This window comes from Drosophila hydei, unplaced genomic scaffold (assembly GCF_003285905.1).
Source record: "Drosophila hydei strain 15085-1641.00,03,60 unplaced genomic scaffold, DhydRS2 tig00000001-arrow-pilon, whole genome shotgun sequence".
Classification (NCBI taxonomy): domain Eukaryota; kingdom Metazoa; phylum Arthropoda; class Insecta; order Diptera; family Drosophilidae; genus Drosophila; species Drosophila hydei.
The window spans coordinates 1,825,142-1,840,507 of NW_022045643.1; the positions used below are offsets into that span (position 1 = coordinate 1,825,142).

Consider the following 15,366-nt stretch of genomic DNA (forward strand, 5'->3'; position numbering starts at 1 on the left):
AGTAAAATATTTTTTTTTTAGCTGAGACTACTCAAATTAGACAGTAGAAAATCAGCAGAAGGGGGAGGGAGAGCAAGAAAGAGTAAAAGAATAGAGAGAGTGAGAGAGGAAGGTGTAGGCGCGAAATAGTGGAAGTCAACGTTGGAATAAACAATAGGCAAAAGACACAGACAAAAGGAGCAGGTGCTGCGTGTGCGGTGGAAGTTTTAAGCCTCAATAAACTCTCAGCTAATAACTTACTTGTTTCAACGCTTTTTACTGTGTCTGGCTTTGCTTTCTTATGCTTAATTGTTTTTTGAACTGTATCTTTAGTGTCATCTTGAGTAGGTATTTCATCTTGTGCGCTTGGTGTAATTTGTGCAGTGGCTGTGTCCTCGGGGTGTGCAATTTGAGTTGTTGTGTCTTCTGTAATTTCTGATGTCTTGGGAATTGTCTCTTCTGTAGGTTCGTCTTGTCTTTGTTCGACTACATCAACTGGTTTTGGCTTAGGTGTTTTCGTCTTTTTAGGTTTGGTTGAATCAGCAGCTGCTAATGGTATTTCGGGTTCGCTAGACTTAACTTCTTCTAAAGTACTCTCTGTTGGGGATTTGTCTTTCGGCTTATCGGGCATTTCTACTTTTTCATAAACCTCTTTTTCAGTCTTGGGTATTTCTTCCTCTATCAGTTGCCTAACATAATCGTCTAAATCGTCTTTTTTAACCTTCTTTACAACCTTCTTTGGCTTAGGTTTGGGCTTCGGCTTGTCTTCAACTATTTCCTCTGGCTTAGTTTCAATAGCCTCAACTGGCGCGATTTCAGGTTCCTCATCAACGATTACAGTTACGGTATCACTATTTTCGCTTTCGACTGTTGTTATCTTAAAGGTGGTGTCTTCCTTGGGACCCTTTTTCTTTAATACTCGCTTAGTAGTTTTCTCTTGAACTGGAAGGCCTTCTTCAGTGATTGTTTCAGTGTACTGCACTTCCTCCGGCTGAACTTCAACCACTTCAACTGCCTTCGGCTCCTCCACCACATCCTCTTCGATAACCTTAATTTCGGCCACAGGCTCTGGTAAAGATTCCTCTTTCTTTGGTGACTCTTTTGGCCTAGACTTTTTGTCCTTCTTTGGCTTATCAGTTGGCGACTCTTCTACCACTTCAATATCTTCAGTTTTAGTAGGCTTATCTTTGGTTGTTGGCTCGAATTCCATTTTCTCATATTTCTCCAGTTCAGTCTTAGGAGTTTCCATATCTATAAGTTTCTGTATATAGTCATGGATATCGTCCTTTTTCACTTTCTTGGATTTCTTTTTCGGTGTCTTCGGCTTCTCTTCTTCTTCTTCTTGCACCGGTTCATACTCTACAATTGTAATCTCTGCATCGGGCTGGTCATCAGTAACTACTTCGATTATTTCAATAATTTCATCAGTTTCTCCTTTTGGACGTTTAATCTTACGTTTTGTTGTAACGACCTTATGGACCTCGCCAGCATCGTCTGTGGTTTCTTCCGCTTTAGTTTCACTTTCGATAATTTCAACTACTGATGGAAGATCTTCCGGTTGAATATAGCTTTCCTTGACAGAGATTTCGTAGGAGGATTCGTCTGGTTGATCTGGTTTTTGCTTAACCTTCTTGGGCTTCTTTTCTGGTTTCTCCTCAACTTTAGGTTCTTCCTCCGAGAAAGTAACACTATACTCTTGATTTTCTGGCTCTTCGATATCAGTCTCCTTTTCTATAACCTCCAAAGGTTCCACAACAGTTTCTTCCTGAGGTTGCTCTTCAGAAACTTTAACCTTTTGCTTCGAAGGCTTCTTTTTCTTCTGTGGCTCTACTACTTCTTCAGTTATTTCATGTTCCTTATCAGACTCGACGACTGGAGTTGTGTCTTCGACATCTATCTTGAACTGTTCAGTTGGTTGTTCTTCTGGGAGACTTTCAACGATTTCTACTGTATCTGTGGGCGTTGGAGTTTCTTCTGTTGTTGGGACTGTTTCCTTCTTCTTAACCTTCTTTGGCTTTTCTGGAACTTGCTTAGGAACTGTTTCCTCAGTAACATCAACAACGGCGGTTGGCTCTTCCTTTGGTATATCTTCTTCAATAACTGTTTTGATGAAATCATCAACATCATCCTTTTTCACTTTTTTGGTACGCTTTTGCTTAACAGTTACCTCATGCTGATCTTCAGTTTCGTTAGGACTTGATGTCACAATAGTAATTTCAGATTCACCGGTATCCTTGTCCTGCACAACTGTTATGTCATGAATCACCTCTTCTGGGCCCTTTTTGTGCTTTATTTTCTTTGTTTTTACTTCCTTGACTTTAATCTCACCTTCCTCATCGGGGATCGGCTTATTTTCCACAAATTCTTCTAGAACTGTAACTTCGAAGGATGTTTCTTTTGGTGTTGGCGCTGCGAATTCTTTAATCGTAACCATTGCCAGAGATTCATCCAAAGGACTTTCTAATGGTTGGGTCTTATCTTCTGGAGATTCTGTTATTAACTGTTCAGTTACATCTGGTACTTCTTCCTCTGTAATTTTAACCTTCTTCACAGGCTTTTTCTTTTTCATTTTAACTGGTTCGTCGAAGTCTATCTTTTCATATTTCTCCAATTCAGATTTTGGAATATCCTGCTCTATAAGTTTTTGTATATAGTCGTGTAAGTCATCTTTGGGCACCTTTTTAGTCTTCTTGACCTTCTTTGGCTTTTCTTCTTGAGGAGTTTCTTCGATTTCTTTTTCAGCCTCTTCAACAGTTACTGAGACTTCATATACTGGTACGCCATCCTTTTCAGTCTCGACAATTTCTATAATCTCTTCTTTGGGACCAACTTGCTTTCTGATCTTGCGCTTGTTGACAACCTTCTTAGTTGTTTCACCAAGTTCGTCCTGTTCTTCAACTATTTCCGGCTTAGTTTCGATTTCTTCTATTTGGAAAACTGGTTCCTCTGTTGGCTGTACTGCCTCTGACTCCAAAAGTTCAATTTCAGACTCTGGTAATTCAGGCTCCTCTATTTCATCCACTGAAGATATCTTTACATTATAGTCGGGGTGTTTATCCTCTTCTGTTTCTTCGACAGGCTTTGACTTAATTTGCTTCTTCGGTTTTTTAGGTTTCTTTTCTTCAGTGGGAACAGTTTCTTTAACATCTACAGCAAAGTCAGTGAATTCTTCTGGTGTTTCAAGTGCTGCATCATCAGGCTGATCAGGCTGTTCCTCTTCAGGAATTTCAAGTTTGTCGGGCAAGCTTTCTTCTTCGCTGTATTTATATTCCTTTGGAGACTTTTTGGTCTTCTTCTTTTTCTCTTCGACAATTTCCTTGACATCTTCTTCAACTGTTTCGACGGGTATTTCTTGCACAAAATCGTCAATTACACTGATAACATATTCCTGTATATCTTCCTTCTTTAGCTTTTTGGGTTTCTTTATTACTTTTTGTTCAATAACGGGCGTTTCTTCAGTCACTGATAGTTCAATTTCTGTTAACTCAACGACTGTCACTTCCGCCATGGGATGGTCATCGCTAGTGGTTTCCGTTATCTCAAATACGCTTTGCTTAGAACCCTTTCTATGAGTAACCTTACGCTTCTTCACAGTCACTTCTTTCACAACACCATCTTCTGTGGGCTGTTGAATAACTTCAGTCGTTTCAGCTATTTCATCTAAGACTATTGGAACTTTTTCAACCTTCTTCTTTTTCTGTGGTTTTTCTTTCTTAGGCTTTGTCGTCGGCTCGTCAGTTATGTCTTCAATGGTCTGTGTTGGTTCTAAGATTTCGTCTAGTACGTTTACTAAGTATTTGTCGGGTTCATCATGCTCCAAAGGCAACTCTTCAGGCTTCTCTGATATTACAGATTCCTTATCTTCCTCTGTAAGGTCAGGCTCTAATTCGGAAACATCATATTCATGAACAGTAACGGGAAGACCATCAATTATTTCCACACTCTTTTTATGATGGGTTTTGACTTTTTTCTTAGGCTTAGGTTTTGCGTCGATTTCCGTGGGCTCATATTGCTCCAAGTCCGTCTTTGTAATTTCTTGTTCAATAAGTTCTTGAATATATTTATCTAAGTCATCCTTTACGGCCTTCTTCTTTTTCGATTTCTTAACTACCTTCGCTGGCTGTTCTTCATCTATCGTAGCTGCTACTTCTGCAGGTATTTCCGTAGTTATTACTTCAACATCGGCGTCTGGCTTATTCTCTTGATAGGTTTCGGTTATTTCAATCAAATACTCTTTGGGTCCTTCTTTTTTCTTGAGTTTCTTTATAGTTTTAACCTGCTTAACTTCTTCTCCTTCTTCATTTACAATGTCTTCAATTGTGGTTTCAGGAGCAAGCTCTTCAATACGGATTGTGTGATCTTCTGGTTTTTTGCTGGTTTTCTTAGGCTTTGTCGTTTTAGTTTTTATTTTAGCGATTTTATCTTCAGTGATTTCTTCGACAGTTTCTTCGGGAACTTCCTCAACTTGAGTAACTTCTTCAACAACCGCTTCAGGAGTTTCCTGGACTTGGGTAATATCCTCAAACTGCTCTATTGGCTCAATAAACTCTTCCACGATATTTATTACATAGCTTTCAATGTCCTCGGGCTTAAGTTTCTTTGGCAATTTAATTGGTGATTTACGCTTCGGTTTAACATTATCTGATTCACTAGGCTTTTCATCTTCTGTAATATCAACAATGGTGACTTCAGCCAAAGGCTCTTCGTTAGTAGATGTCTCTGTTATTTCAAAAACGTGTTCCTTTGGACCTTGCTTGCGTATGACCTTACGCTTCTTCACTTGAACCTCTTTAGTAGCGCCATCATCCTCAACTACCTTTGTAATTTCAACAGTTTCCGCAATATCTTCAATGCTAACTGGCTCTTGATCAACCACTGACACCTTAGATTTCTTTTCCTTCTTCGGCTTACGTTTTGGCTGTTCTTCAGTTGGTTTTACTTCGAAGTCTTCAGGCTGCGTTTCTGGGATTTCTTCCTCCACTAACTCTATAACGGCTTCAGGAACTTGCTCCACTTCTTCTGGCTCGAACTCTTGAATGGTAAATTCGTGTACTGTATGTGGGACTCCATCAACTACTTCAGTGATTTTCTTATGGTGTTTCTTTATCTTTTTCGGTTGCTTGATTTCCGGTGATGAATCTATTTCAGTTGTTTCATAAACTTCAAGCTCTGTTTTTGGAACCTCCTCTTCTATTAGCTTCTGAATATAACTATCTAGACTCTCTGATTTGGGTTTCTTTTTCTTTACAACCTTGACTTTGTGATCTTTGGGTGTTTCAGTTTCTGTTTCTGGTAATATTTCAGTAGTCTCAATAACTAATTCTGCTTCGGGCTTGTTTTCTTCGTAAGTTTCAACAACTTCGATTAGATATTCCTTTGGACCTTCCTTCTTCTTAAGTCTTCGCTTTGTTGTAATACGTTCTACCTCCTCGCCTTGTTCATTGATAACTTGTTCAGTTATTATTTCAGGAGCGAATTCCTCAATACGAACTGTCTGTTCAGAGATCGGAGCAGGCGTTGTTTTCTCAGGTTTCTTCTTCGGCGCTTTCTTCTTTGGTTTAGGAGCCGTTTCTGTTATTTCAACTGAATAATCATCGAAGGACGGTATCTGAGTTATTTCTTCAGCCTCCTCAGGATACGTCTCTTGCTCAGTGTTGTCTTCGATCTGTACTGGCTGCTCTTCAATAATTGTAACTTTCTTTGGCTTAGTTGATTTCTTCTTTTTATCCTTTGGCTTGCTAGTTGGACTTTCAACCAATTCTTCTTCTGGCTTGAGCTCATCTTCGCTAATATCGTCAACAACAGTAGTCTTGAAAGATGTGACATCATCATCCTCAATGGGCTTCACATCTACCACGGTGGATACATCTTCAGAAATGTTGGCAAGCAGTTCTGTTGGTACTTCATCGACGATCTTGACAATGTACTCCTTGAGTTTATCTTTTTTCACCTTTTTGACAATCTTCTTTGGTGTTTCTGGCTTGTCTTCAATCGGTACATCAGTACTTTCTTCAACGACCTCAGTTGTTATAACTGTAACCTTTGCTTCCTCATCAGAAACATCCGGCTGTAGGCTTTCCACGATTTCTATTTCGTACTGCTTGGATCCCTTCCTTGTTTTCACCTTGCGCCGCTTAACTAATTTAGTTTCTGGCTTGGTAACTTCTTCAATAGATTCAGGAATTGTCTCAGTGTACTCCTCCAATACCACAATAGGGAGAGTCTCGCCAATATCGGTTATTATGTCATCCACATCGAGTGGAACAGTCTCAATTGTTTCTTCTTCAATTTGTTGAGCACTGGGCTGCGTATCAATTGTGCTGATTGTGAATTCATCGTATTCAATAACAGTTTCCGGCTCAGTTATCTTTTCTTCTTCGACTTTAGGTTCAGGCTTCGGTTTCTTGACCTTGGGTTTCTTAACTGGTTCTTCCTGTGTGATGCCCACTTCAAAAGCTTCACCTTCATCGATGGGAGCCTGTGGTTGTTTGGTCTTATGTTTCTTTGGTTTCTTTGGTTTTGCATCAATCTCAGTTTTTTCATATCGCTCAAGTTCAGTTGTTGGAATCTCTGCATTTATCAGCTGCTGTATATACGCATCTAGATCATCCTTTTTCATTTTCCTAGATCTTTGTTTTGGTTTCTCAACTGTCTTTTCAGTATCAGTCTGATCTTCGGGCTCAACAGATGTAACTATTATCTCGTATAATGGCTCCTCGCCGGATGAAGGAAGAGTTTCTACAATTTCTAGAATCTCTTCTTTGTCTCCCCGCTTATGCAAAATTTTACGCTTAGGAGTCTTTTTCGGCACATTTTCATCAGAAGTCATCTCAGGTTCGAGTTCAGTTAACTTAACTTCATAGAAATCAGTCATAGCAGTTTCATAGAATGTTTGATCGGGCTCTTCTTTGAGCTCTGCTACAAACTCGTCTAGTTCTTCTTTATTCATACGTTTTATTTTCTTTTTGAGTATTTTCTTTTCCTTGGGCTGATCCTCGTTAACTTCAGAACTAGTCACTGTAACTTCATATTGCTTATCATCTGCATCATTCGGAGAAACTTCGACAATCTCAATTATGTTCTCTTCTAATTCAGTTTTAAGCTTTAGCTTGCGTTTTTTCTTTGGTTCTTTAACGGGATGCACAACACTTTCAGTGGTATCCTCTACCACTTCCTCGGGTTCCATTTCAATGACTTCGAATTTGAAGAGAGATTGGATTTCTTTATCTTCAGTGTCCTCATCACTCAAATCTGGCTTGAAGCTTAGATTATCATCAGACTCTGTGGATGGCTTTGTCTTCTTAGCCGGTTTCTTTTGTTTGGGCTTTTGCTCTGGCTTCTCAGTTGTTTCTTCGACACTCTCGTCAAATTTGACTGGTTTTAATTCCACGGTTTCGGTGGATTCGATATTTTCTGGAATTTTACCCTTGCCAATTTTCAATTTCTTTGGCTTTTCATCCTTTTCTTTTGTGTCCTTCTTACCGCGTTGATATTTTGGTTTGTCTGGCTGTTCATCTACTGGCTCCTTTTTATCTTCAAATGCTTCCAAATCTAGTTCTTCCAGTTCGGCTTTTACGGGCTTTGTATGCTTGAATTTCTTTGGCCGCTTCTTTAATACTTCTTCCGCTTCCTCTATAGTTCGCGAAAGTTCACCATTATCTTGATTAGTTTCCATGTCAATAACTGTATACGGGAAGCAGTATGGCGAATAAGGTATAAATCTTATCCAGCTCTTAAGTTTCTTATTTTTAAAGGATGCTTCATTCAATTTCTTCTTCTTTTCCTCTTGTGGACGCTGTTTAGGAGTTTTGAGCTTGAGCATTTGCGGAAATTCGACCACAGAACTTATTTCAACCATCCTAGGTTTCTTCACTTCTATTTTCTCAATTTTCATGGGAGTTAGCTTCATGGGCTTAATAAACGAGTCTCGCCGAGCATTTTGCGGATGTTCCATTTCCGTACGTACATACGGCTGTAAAACGGTTTTTGGTATTTCCTGATGGATTAGGAACTGTATGTAGTCATCCATTTCATCGCGTTTTGATTTGACGATCTTTTTCTTCTTTGGCTTATCTTTTTTCTTAGTTGGTTCCGTACCCTGTTCTTCATTAGCAGTTTTTTCAACCTCATCTTCCTCTAGTTGTTCAACCTTTGGCTTGCGTTTCGGTTTAGTTTTGTCTATAGGTTCCCCAGAACCTCCCTCATCTTCCCCTGTCTCGTCAATCTGTTCGAATTGTTCTGGTTGTGTCTTTTTCTGTTTGGGTTTCTTAACTTTGGTCGGTGTTTGTTCGGTGTTATCTGCACTTGCATCTTCGGGTTCTGTGATAGTGTACTCTTTGTTGTATTGGTCTGTTTGAGAAAAAATTATGTGTTTGTGTGTTAGCACTAAACTAATTTGTTAAGATTATATTTGCATTTTCTATAATGCGTTAAAACACATCAACTTTGTAGTTCATAAAGTTAAGTGTTTGAGATGCTTGCATATAATGTTAACTAAATTGTTGATCATTGTTTGTAATGTACGTTTTATGCTTGTTTTTTAAGTGTACAAATACAACCTCAGTATACATATCGTACTAGAATACTTATGTGATTATGTAAAAGTGTTCTAGTCAATCTTGTTAGTAAGTATATAGTGCCAAAAGTTTTCAAACAGAATTTTGTGTTCTTGTGTGTAGATCTTGTTTGTGTTACTAAATTGAAAGCTACTTTGTTTTGCTTTGATTCAAAACGTTTAAATCGCAATTAATTTTGTAACCTATCGTTCACGTATTTGTGATTTTTTAGACTCTAGTCATATGAATCAGGAATAAAAGTACATAGCACCGAAATATGCATGTACTTGGGTATATGTGTAAAAGAAAATATGAAAAGAAAATCACCTGTAGGCTCGTTGACTTCGACAATTTCAATGTTTGATTGTGTGGTGTCTTCCATAAGTGGTTCTGTGTCACTGAGTACTTCCTCAACAACGATGCCTTCCTCCTGAGAAATTCTCTTACTTTCTGTTTGAATCGAAGTTTCTCCATCTTCGTTTTGTACAGACTTAAATGTTGTTATGTAAGTTGGGTGTTCCGTTTCAGTGTGTTCGGGTTGTTGTTTCTCCGCTGTGTTTATGTTGTAATGTTTTTTTTTTAATTAATATGGAATGATCAAAAAAATTTGTTATTAACAGTCTAGAAATGTTGCTTTAATCTAAACTTAACTTAAATAAGTTAATAAAAGTTTGGCCTTTAGGCTCAACTATCACAATTTAAAAAAAAAAAATAAATAAAAAAGTAAAAAAATCAATTTAGAAATTAAACTGTGTCTAATTATTTGCGCCTCCCAATTAATAAAATATAAATGGTATTTTGCGTATACTTCAATTGTAGTTCTAGTGTAAAATGTGGTGTATGCTGAGTGTTGTGGTTTGTGTTCTTACCCTTAGGTTTGTGTGGCTTTTGTTTTTTGTGTTTGGGAAGTTGTTCGTCATCTAGCTTACTGATATCAATAATGTCAGCAATATTTTCATCACTAACAACGCGTATAAGTGAATATGGCTCTTTGCCTTCCTCTTCAACTGTTTGTATTTGATAATATTCTTCATCCTGAGGACCTTGTTTTTTAAATGTTCGTGTTTTTGTTGTCTTTTTCCGTGGCTTCTTATTGTCGGCAATTTCTTCAGTAAACACAATTTCTTCTGGCAATTCCTCAATAGGAATTGGTAAAGTAGAAGTTTCATCGACTGGAACGACTTCAACAAGCACACTGGTTATTGGCTCCATATTTTCTTCTTCAACCGTATTAACCGTAGTGACTTCATCGTGATTTTCATCTATCTTCGTTTTAAATGCTCGGGTCTTAACAATTTTCTTCTTTTTTGTTCCGTCTGGAGAAGTGACTTCGAGTTCAGTTATTTGTTCTGGTAACTCAACTGACCTACTATCAGTTTGAACAGGCTCAGTGTATGGAAGTTCATTGATCGTTATAGTATAGACGGGTTCGCCTGATTCTTGTTCAGTAATATCAATTTCCGTTACTTCCTCTTTAAATTCATCTTTCGGCTTCTTTATCACACGCTTTTTAGTCTTAAGAAGTTTTTGTACACCATCTTTGTCCAGAATTTCAGTCTCTAGGGTTTCTTCAGGCAAAACAACAACTTCACTGACCATTTCTTCCGGAAGATTTGGGAAAGGCGCTTGGAAGTTTTCAACTGTTACTTTCGTCTGGGTTGGCTTCTCATATTCCTCGACTGTTTGAACTTTGGTAACTTCCATGTTAGCGCCTTTCACCTTTTTAATAATTTTTGTTTTAATAACTGTCTTAGTTGGAGTCCCATCCTCTTTTTCAGAAAGAATTATTGATTTTCTTTCAGGCAATTCAAAAACAGACACATCATCTTCGGGTTTGCGCACAACAACTCTCTTCTTCAAATAAATTTTTTCGCCAAGAGGGCTGTGAGTATCTGCTTCTTCCACAGTAATAGTAGTTTCCGGCTTTTTATCATCCTCTTCCACAGTTTCAATTTTGGTGATTTCCTGTTTATCTCCTCTAACTTTCTTGATAACACGTGTGCGTATTTTCTTTTTCTTGGGTGTGCCGTCGTCGGATAAAATTTCAACTACGCGAACCTCTTCCGGAAGCTCCTCGATTTCATCAGGTTGTTCCTCGTCTACAGGAATTTCTTCCACTGTCACAGTTGTTTCGGGTTGCTTGTCATCTTCTTCGACGGTTTCAATCTTGGTGACCTCTTGCTTATCACCCTTAACCTTCTTGATAATACGTGTGCGTATCTTCTTCTTTTTGGGCTTGCCATCTTCGGTTACTGATTCAATCACACGGACTTCCTCTGGAAGTTCCCGAATCTCTTCAGGTTGTTCCTCTTCTACAGGAACTTCTTCCACAGTGACAGTTGTTTGGGGCTGCTTGTCGTCTTCTTCGACGGTTTTAATCTTGGTGACCTCTTGCTTATCACCCTTAACCTTCTTGATAATACGTGTGCGTATCTTCTTCTTTTTGGGCTTGCCATCTTCGGTTACTGATTCAACAACACGGACTTCCTCTGGAAGTTCCCGAATCTCTTCAGGTTGTTCCTCATCCACTGGAACTTCTTCCACAGTGACGGTTGTTTCGGGCTGCTTGTCGTCTTCTTCGACGGTTTCAATCTTGGTGACCTCTTGCTTATCACCCTTAACCTTCTTGATAATACGTGTGCGTATCTTCATCTTTTTGGGCTTGCCATCTTCGGTTACTGATTCAACCACACGGACTTCCTCTGGAAGTTCCCGAATCTCTTCAGGTAGTTCCTCTTCTACAGGAACTTCTTCCACAGTGACAGATGTTTCGGGCTGTTTGTCGTCTTCTTCGACGGTTTTAATCTTGGTGACCTCTTGCTTATCACCCTTAACCTTCTTGATAATACGTGTGCGTATCTTCTTCTTTTTGGGCTTGCCATCTTCGGTTACTGATTCAACAACACGGACTTCCTCTGGAAGTTCCCGAATCTCTTCAGGTTGTTCCTCATCCACTGGAACTTCTTCCACAGTGACGGTTGTTTCGGGCTGCTTGTCGTCTTCTTCGACGGTTTCAATCTTGGTGACCTCTTGCTTATCACCCTTAACCTTCTTGATAATACGTGTGCGTATCTTCTTCTTTTTGGGCTTGCCGTCTTCGGTTACTGATTCAACCACACGGACTTCCTCTGGAAGTTCCCGAATCTCTTCAGGTTGTTCCTCTTCTACAGGAACTTCTTCCACAGTGACAGTTGTTTGGGGCTGCTTGTCGTCTTCTTCGACGGTTTCAATCTTGGTGACCTCTTGCTTATCACCCTTAACCTTCTTGATAATACGTGTGCGTATCTTCTTCTTTTTGGGCTTGCCATCTTCGGTTACTGATTCAACCACACGGACTTCCTCTGGAAGTTCCCGAATCTCTTCAGGTAGTTCCTCTTCTACAGGAACTTCTTCCACAGTGACGGTTGTTTCGGGTTGCTTGTCGTCTTCTTCGACGGTTTCAATCTTGGTGACCTCTTGCTTATCACCCTTAACCTTCTTGATAATACGTGTGCGTATCTTCTTCTTTTTGGGCTTGCCATCTTCGGTTACTGATTCCACAACACGGACTTCCTCTGGAAGTTCCCGAATCTCTTCAGGTAGTTCCTCTTCTACAGGAACTTCTTCCACAGTGACAGTTGTTTCGGGCTGCTTGTCGTCTTCTTCGACGGTTTCAATCTTGGTGACCTCTTGCTTATCACCCTTAACCTTCTTGATAATACGTGTGCGTATCTTCTTCTTTTTGGGCTTGCCGTCTTCGGTTACTGATTCAACCACACGGACTTCCTCTGGAAGTTCCTGAATCTCTTCAGGTTGTTCCTCTTCTACAGGAACTTCTTCCACAGTGACGGTTGTTTCGGGTTGCTTGTCGTCTTCTTCGACGGTTTCAATCTTGGTGACCTCTTGCTTATCACCCTTAACCTTCTTGATAATACGTGTGCGTATCTTCTTCTTTTTGGGCTTGCCGTCTTCGGTTACTGATTCCACAACACGGACTTCCTCTGGAAGTTCCCGAATCTCTTCAGGTTGTTCCTCATCCACTGGAACTTCTTCCACAGTGACAGTTGTTTCGGGCTGCTTGTCGTCTTCTTCGACGGTTTCAATCTTGGTGACCTCTTGCTTATCACCCTTAACCTTCTTGATAATACGTGTGCGTATCTTCTTCTTTTTGGGCTTGCCGTCTTCGGTTACTGATTCCACAACACGGACTTCCTCTGGAAGTTCCCGAATCTCTTCAGGTAGTTCCTCTTCTACAGGAACTTCTTCCACAGTGACAGTTGTTTCGGGCTGCTTGTCGTCTTCTTCGACGGTTTCAATCTTGGTGACCTCTTGCTTATCACCCTTAACCTTCTTGATAATACGTGTGCGTATCTTCTTCTTTTTGGGCTTGCCATCTTCGGTTACTGATTCAACCACACGGACTTCCTCTGGAAGTTCCTGAATCTCTTCTGGTTGTTCCTCTTCTACAGGAACTTCTTCCACAGTGACGGTTGTTTCGGGCTGCTTGTCGTCTTCTTCGACGGTTTCAATCTTGGTGACCTCTTGCTTATCACCCTTAACCTTCTTGATAATACGTGTGCGTATCTTCTTCTTTTTGGGCTTGCCGTCTTCGGTTACTGATTCCACAACACGGACTTCCTCTGGAAGTTCCCGAATCTCTTCAGGTTGTTCCTCTTCTACAGGAACTTCTTCCACAGTGACGGTTGTTTCGGGCTGCTTGTCGTCTTCTTCGACGGTTTCAATCTTGGTGACCTCTTGCTTATCACCCTTAACCTTCTTGATAATACGTGTGCGTATCTTCTTCTTTTTGGGCTTGCCATCTTCGGTTACTGATTCAACCACACGGACTTCCTCTGGAAGTTCCTGAATCTCTTCAGGTTGTTCCTCTTCTACAGGAACTTCTTCCACAGTGACAGTTGTTTCGGGTTGCTTGTCGTCTTCTTCGACGGTTTCAATCTTGGTAACCTCTTGCTTATCACCCTTAACCTTCTTGATAATACGTGTGCGTATCTTCTTCTTTTTGGGCTTGCCGTCTTCGGTTACTGATTCCACAACACGGACTTCCTCTGGAAGTTCCCGAATCTCTTCAGGTTGTTCCTCTTCCACAGGAACTTCTTCCACAGTGACAGTTGTTTCGGGCTGCTTGTCGTCTTCTTCGACGGTTTCAATCTTGGTGACCTCTTGCTTATCACCCTTAACCTTCTTGATAATACGTGTGCGTATCTTCTTCTTTTTGGGCTTGCCGTCTTCGGTTACTGATTCCACAACACGGACTTCCTCTGGAAGTTCCCGAATCTCTTCAGGTTGTTCCTCTTCCACAGGAACTTCTTCCACAGTGACAGTTGTTTCGGGCTGCTTGTCGTCTTCTTCGACGGTTTCAATCTTGGTGACCTCTTGCTTATCACCCTTAACCTTCTTGATAATACGTGTGCGTATCTTCTTCTTTTTGGGCTTGCCGTCTTCGGTTACTGATTCCACAACACGGACTTCCTCTGGAAGTTCCCGAATCTCTTCAGGTTGTTCCTCTTCCACAGGAACTTCTTCCACAGTGACAGTTGTTTCGGGCTGCTTGTCGTCTTCTTCGACGGTTTCAATCTTGGTGACCTCTTGCTTATCACCCTTAACCTTCTTGATAATACGTGTGCGTATCTTCTTCTTTTTGGGCTTGCCGTCTTCGGTTACTGATTCCACAACACGGACTTCCTCTGGAAGTTCCCGAATCTCTTCAGGTTGTTCCTCTTCTACAGGAACTTCTTCCACAGTGACAGTTGTTTCGGGCTGCTTGTCGTCTTCTTCGACGGTTTCAATCTTGGTGACCTCTTGCTTATCACCCTTAACCTTCTTGATAATACGTGTGCGTATCTTCTTCTTTTTGGGCTTGCCATCTTCAGTTACTGATTCAACCACACGGACTTCCTCTGGAAGTTCCTGAATCCCTTCAGGTTGTTCCTCTTCTACAGGAACTTCTTCCACAGTGACAGTTGTTTCGGGTTGCTTGTCGTCTTCTTCGACGGTTTCAATCTTGGTAACCTCTTGCTTATCACCCTTAACCTTCTTGATAATACGTGTGCGTATCTTCTTCTTTTTGGGCTTGCCGTCTTCGGTAACTGATTCCACAACACGGACTTCCTCTGGAAGTTCCCGAATCTCTTCAGGTTGTTCCTCTTCCACAGGAACTTCTTCCACAGTGACAGTTGTTTCGGGCTGCTTGTCGTCTTCTTCGACGGTTTCAATCTTGGTGACCTCTTGCTTATCACCCTTAACCTTCTTGATAATACGTGTGCGTATCTTCTTCTTTTTGGGCTTGCCGTCTTCGGTTACTGATTCCACAACACGGACTTCCTCTGGAAGTTCCCGAATCTCTTCAGGTTGTTCCTCTTCTACAGGAACTTCTTCCACAGTGACAGTTGTTTCGGGCTGCTTGTCATCTTCTTCGACGGTTTCAATCTTGGTGACCTCTTGCTTATCACCCTTAACCTTCTTGATAATACGTGTGCGTATCTTCTTCTTTTTGGGCTTGCCGTCTTCGGTTACTGATTCAACCACACGGACTTCCTCTGGAAGTTCCTGAATCTCTTCAGGTTGTTCCTCTTCTACAGGAACTTCTTCCACAGTGACAGTTGTTTCGGGCTGCTTGTCGTCTTCTTCGACGGTTTCAATCTTGGTGACCTCTTGCTTATCACCCTTAACCTTCTTGATAATACGTGTGCGTATCTTCTTCTTTTTGGGCTTGCCGTCTTCGATTACTGATTCCACAACACGGACTTCCTCTGGAAGTTCCCGAATCTCTTCAGGTAGTTCCTCTTCTACAGGAACTTCTTCCACAGTGACAGTTGTTTCGGGCTGCTTGTCG

General features: G+C 40.7%; 1 protein-coding gene across 2 annotated transcripts in view; it reads right to left on the reverse strand.

Moving 5' to 3' along the window:
- LOC111603056 (titin-like) overlaps nucleotides 1-15,366 on the reverse strand; it is a 56,276-nt gene that overhangs the window by 12,873 nt on the left and 28,037 nt on the right. For both annotated transcript variants that reach the window (XM_030225973.1, XM_030225974.1), the window contains 2 exons: nucleotides 8,862-9,086; nucleotides 241-8,328 (listed from right to left, as the gene is read on the reverse strand). In XM_030225973.1, coding sequence (XP_030081833.1) covers nucleotides 241-8,328; nucleotides 8,862-9,086 — 8,313 coding nt within the window. The remainder of the gene's footprint in view (nucleotides 1-240; nucleotides 8,329-8,861; nucleotides 9,087-15,366) is intronic.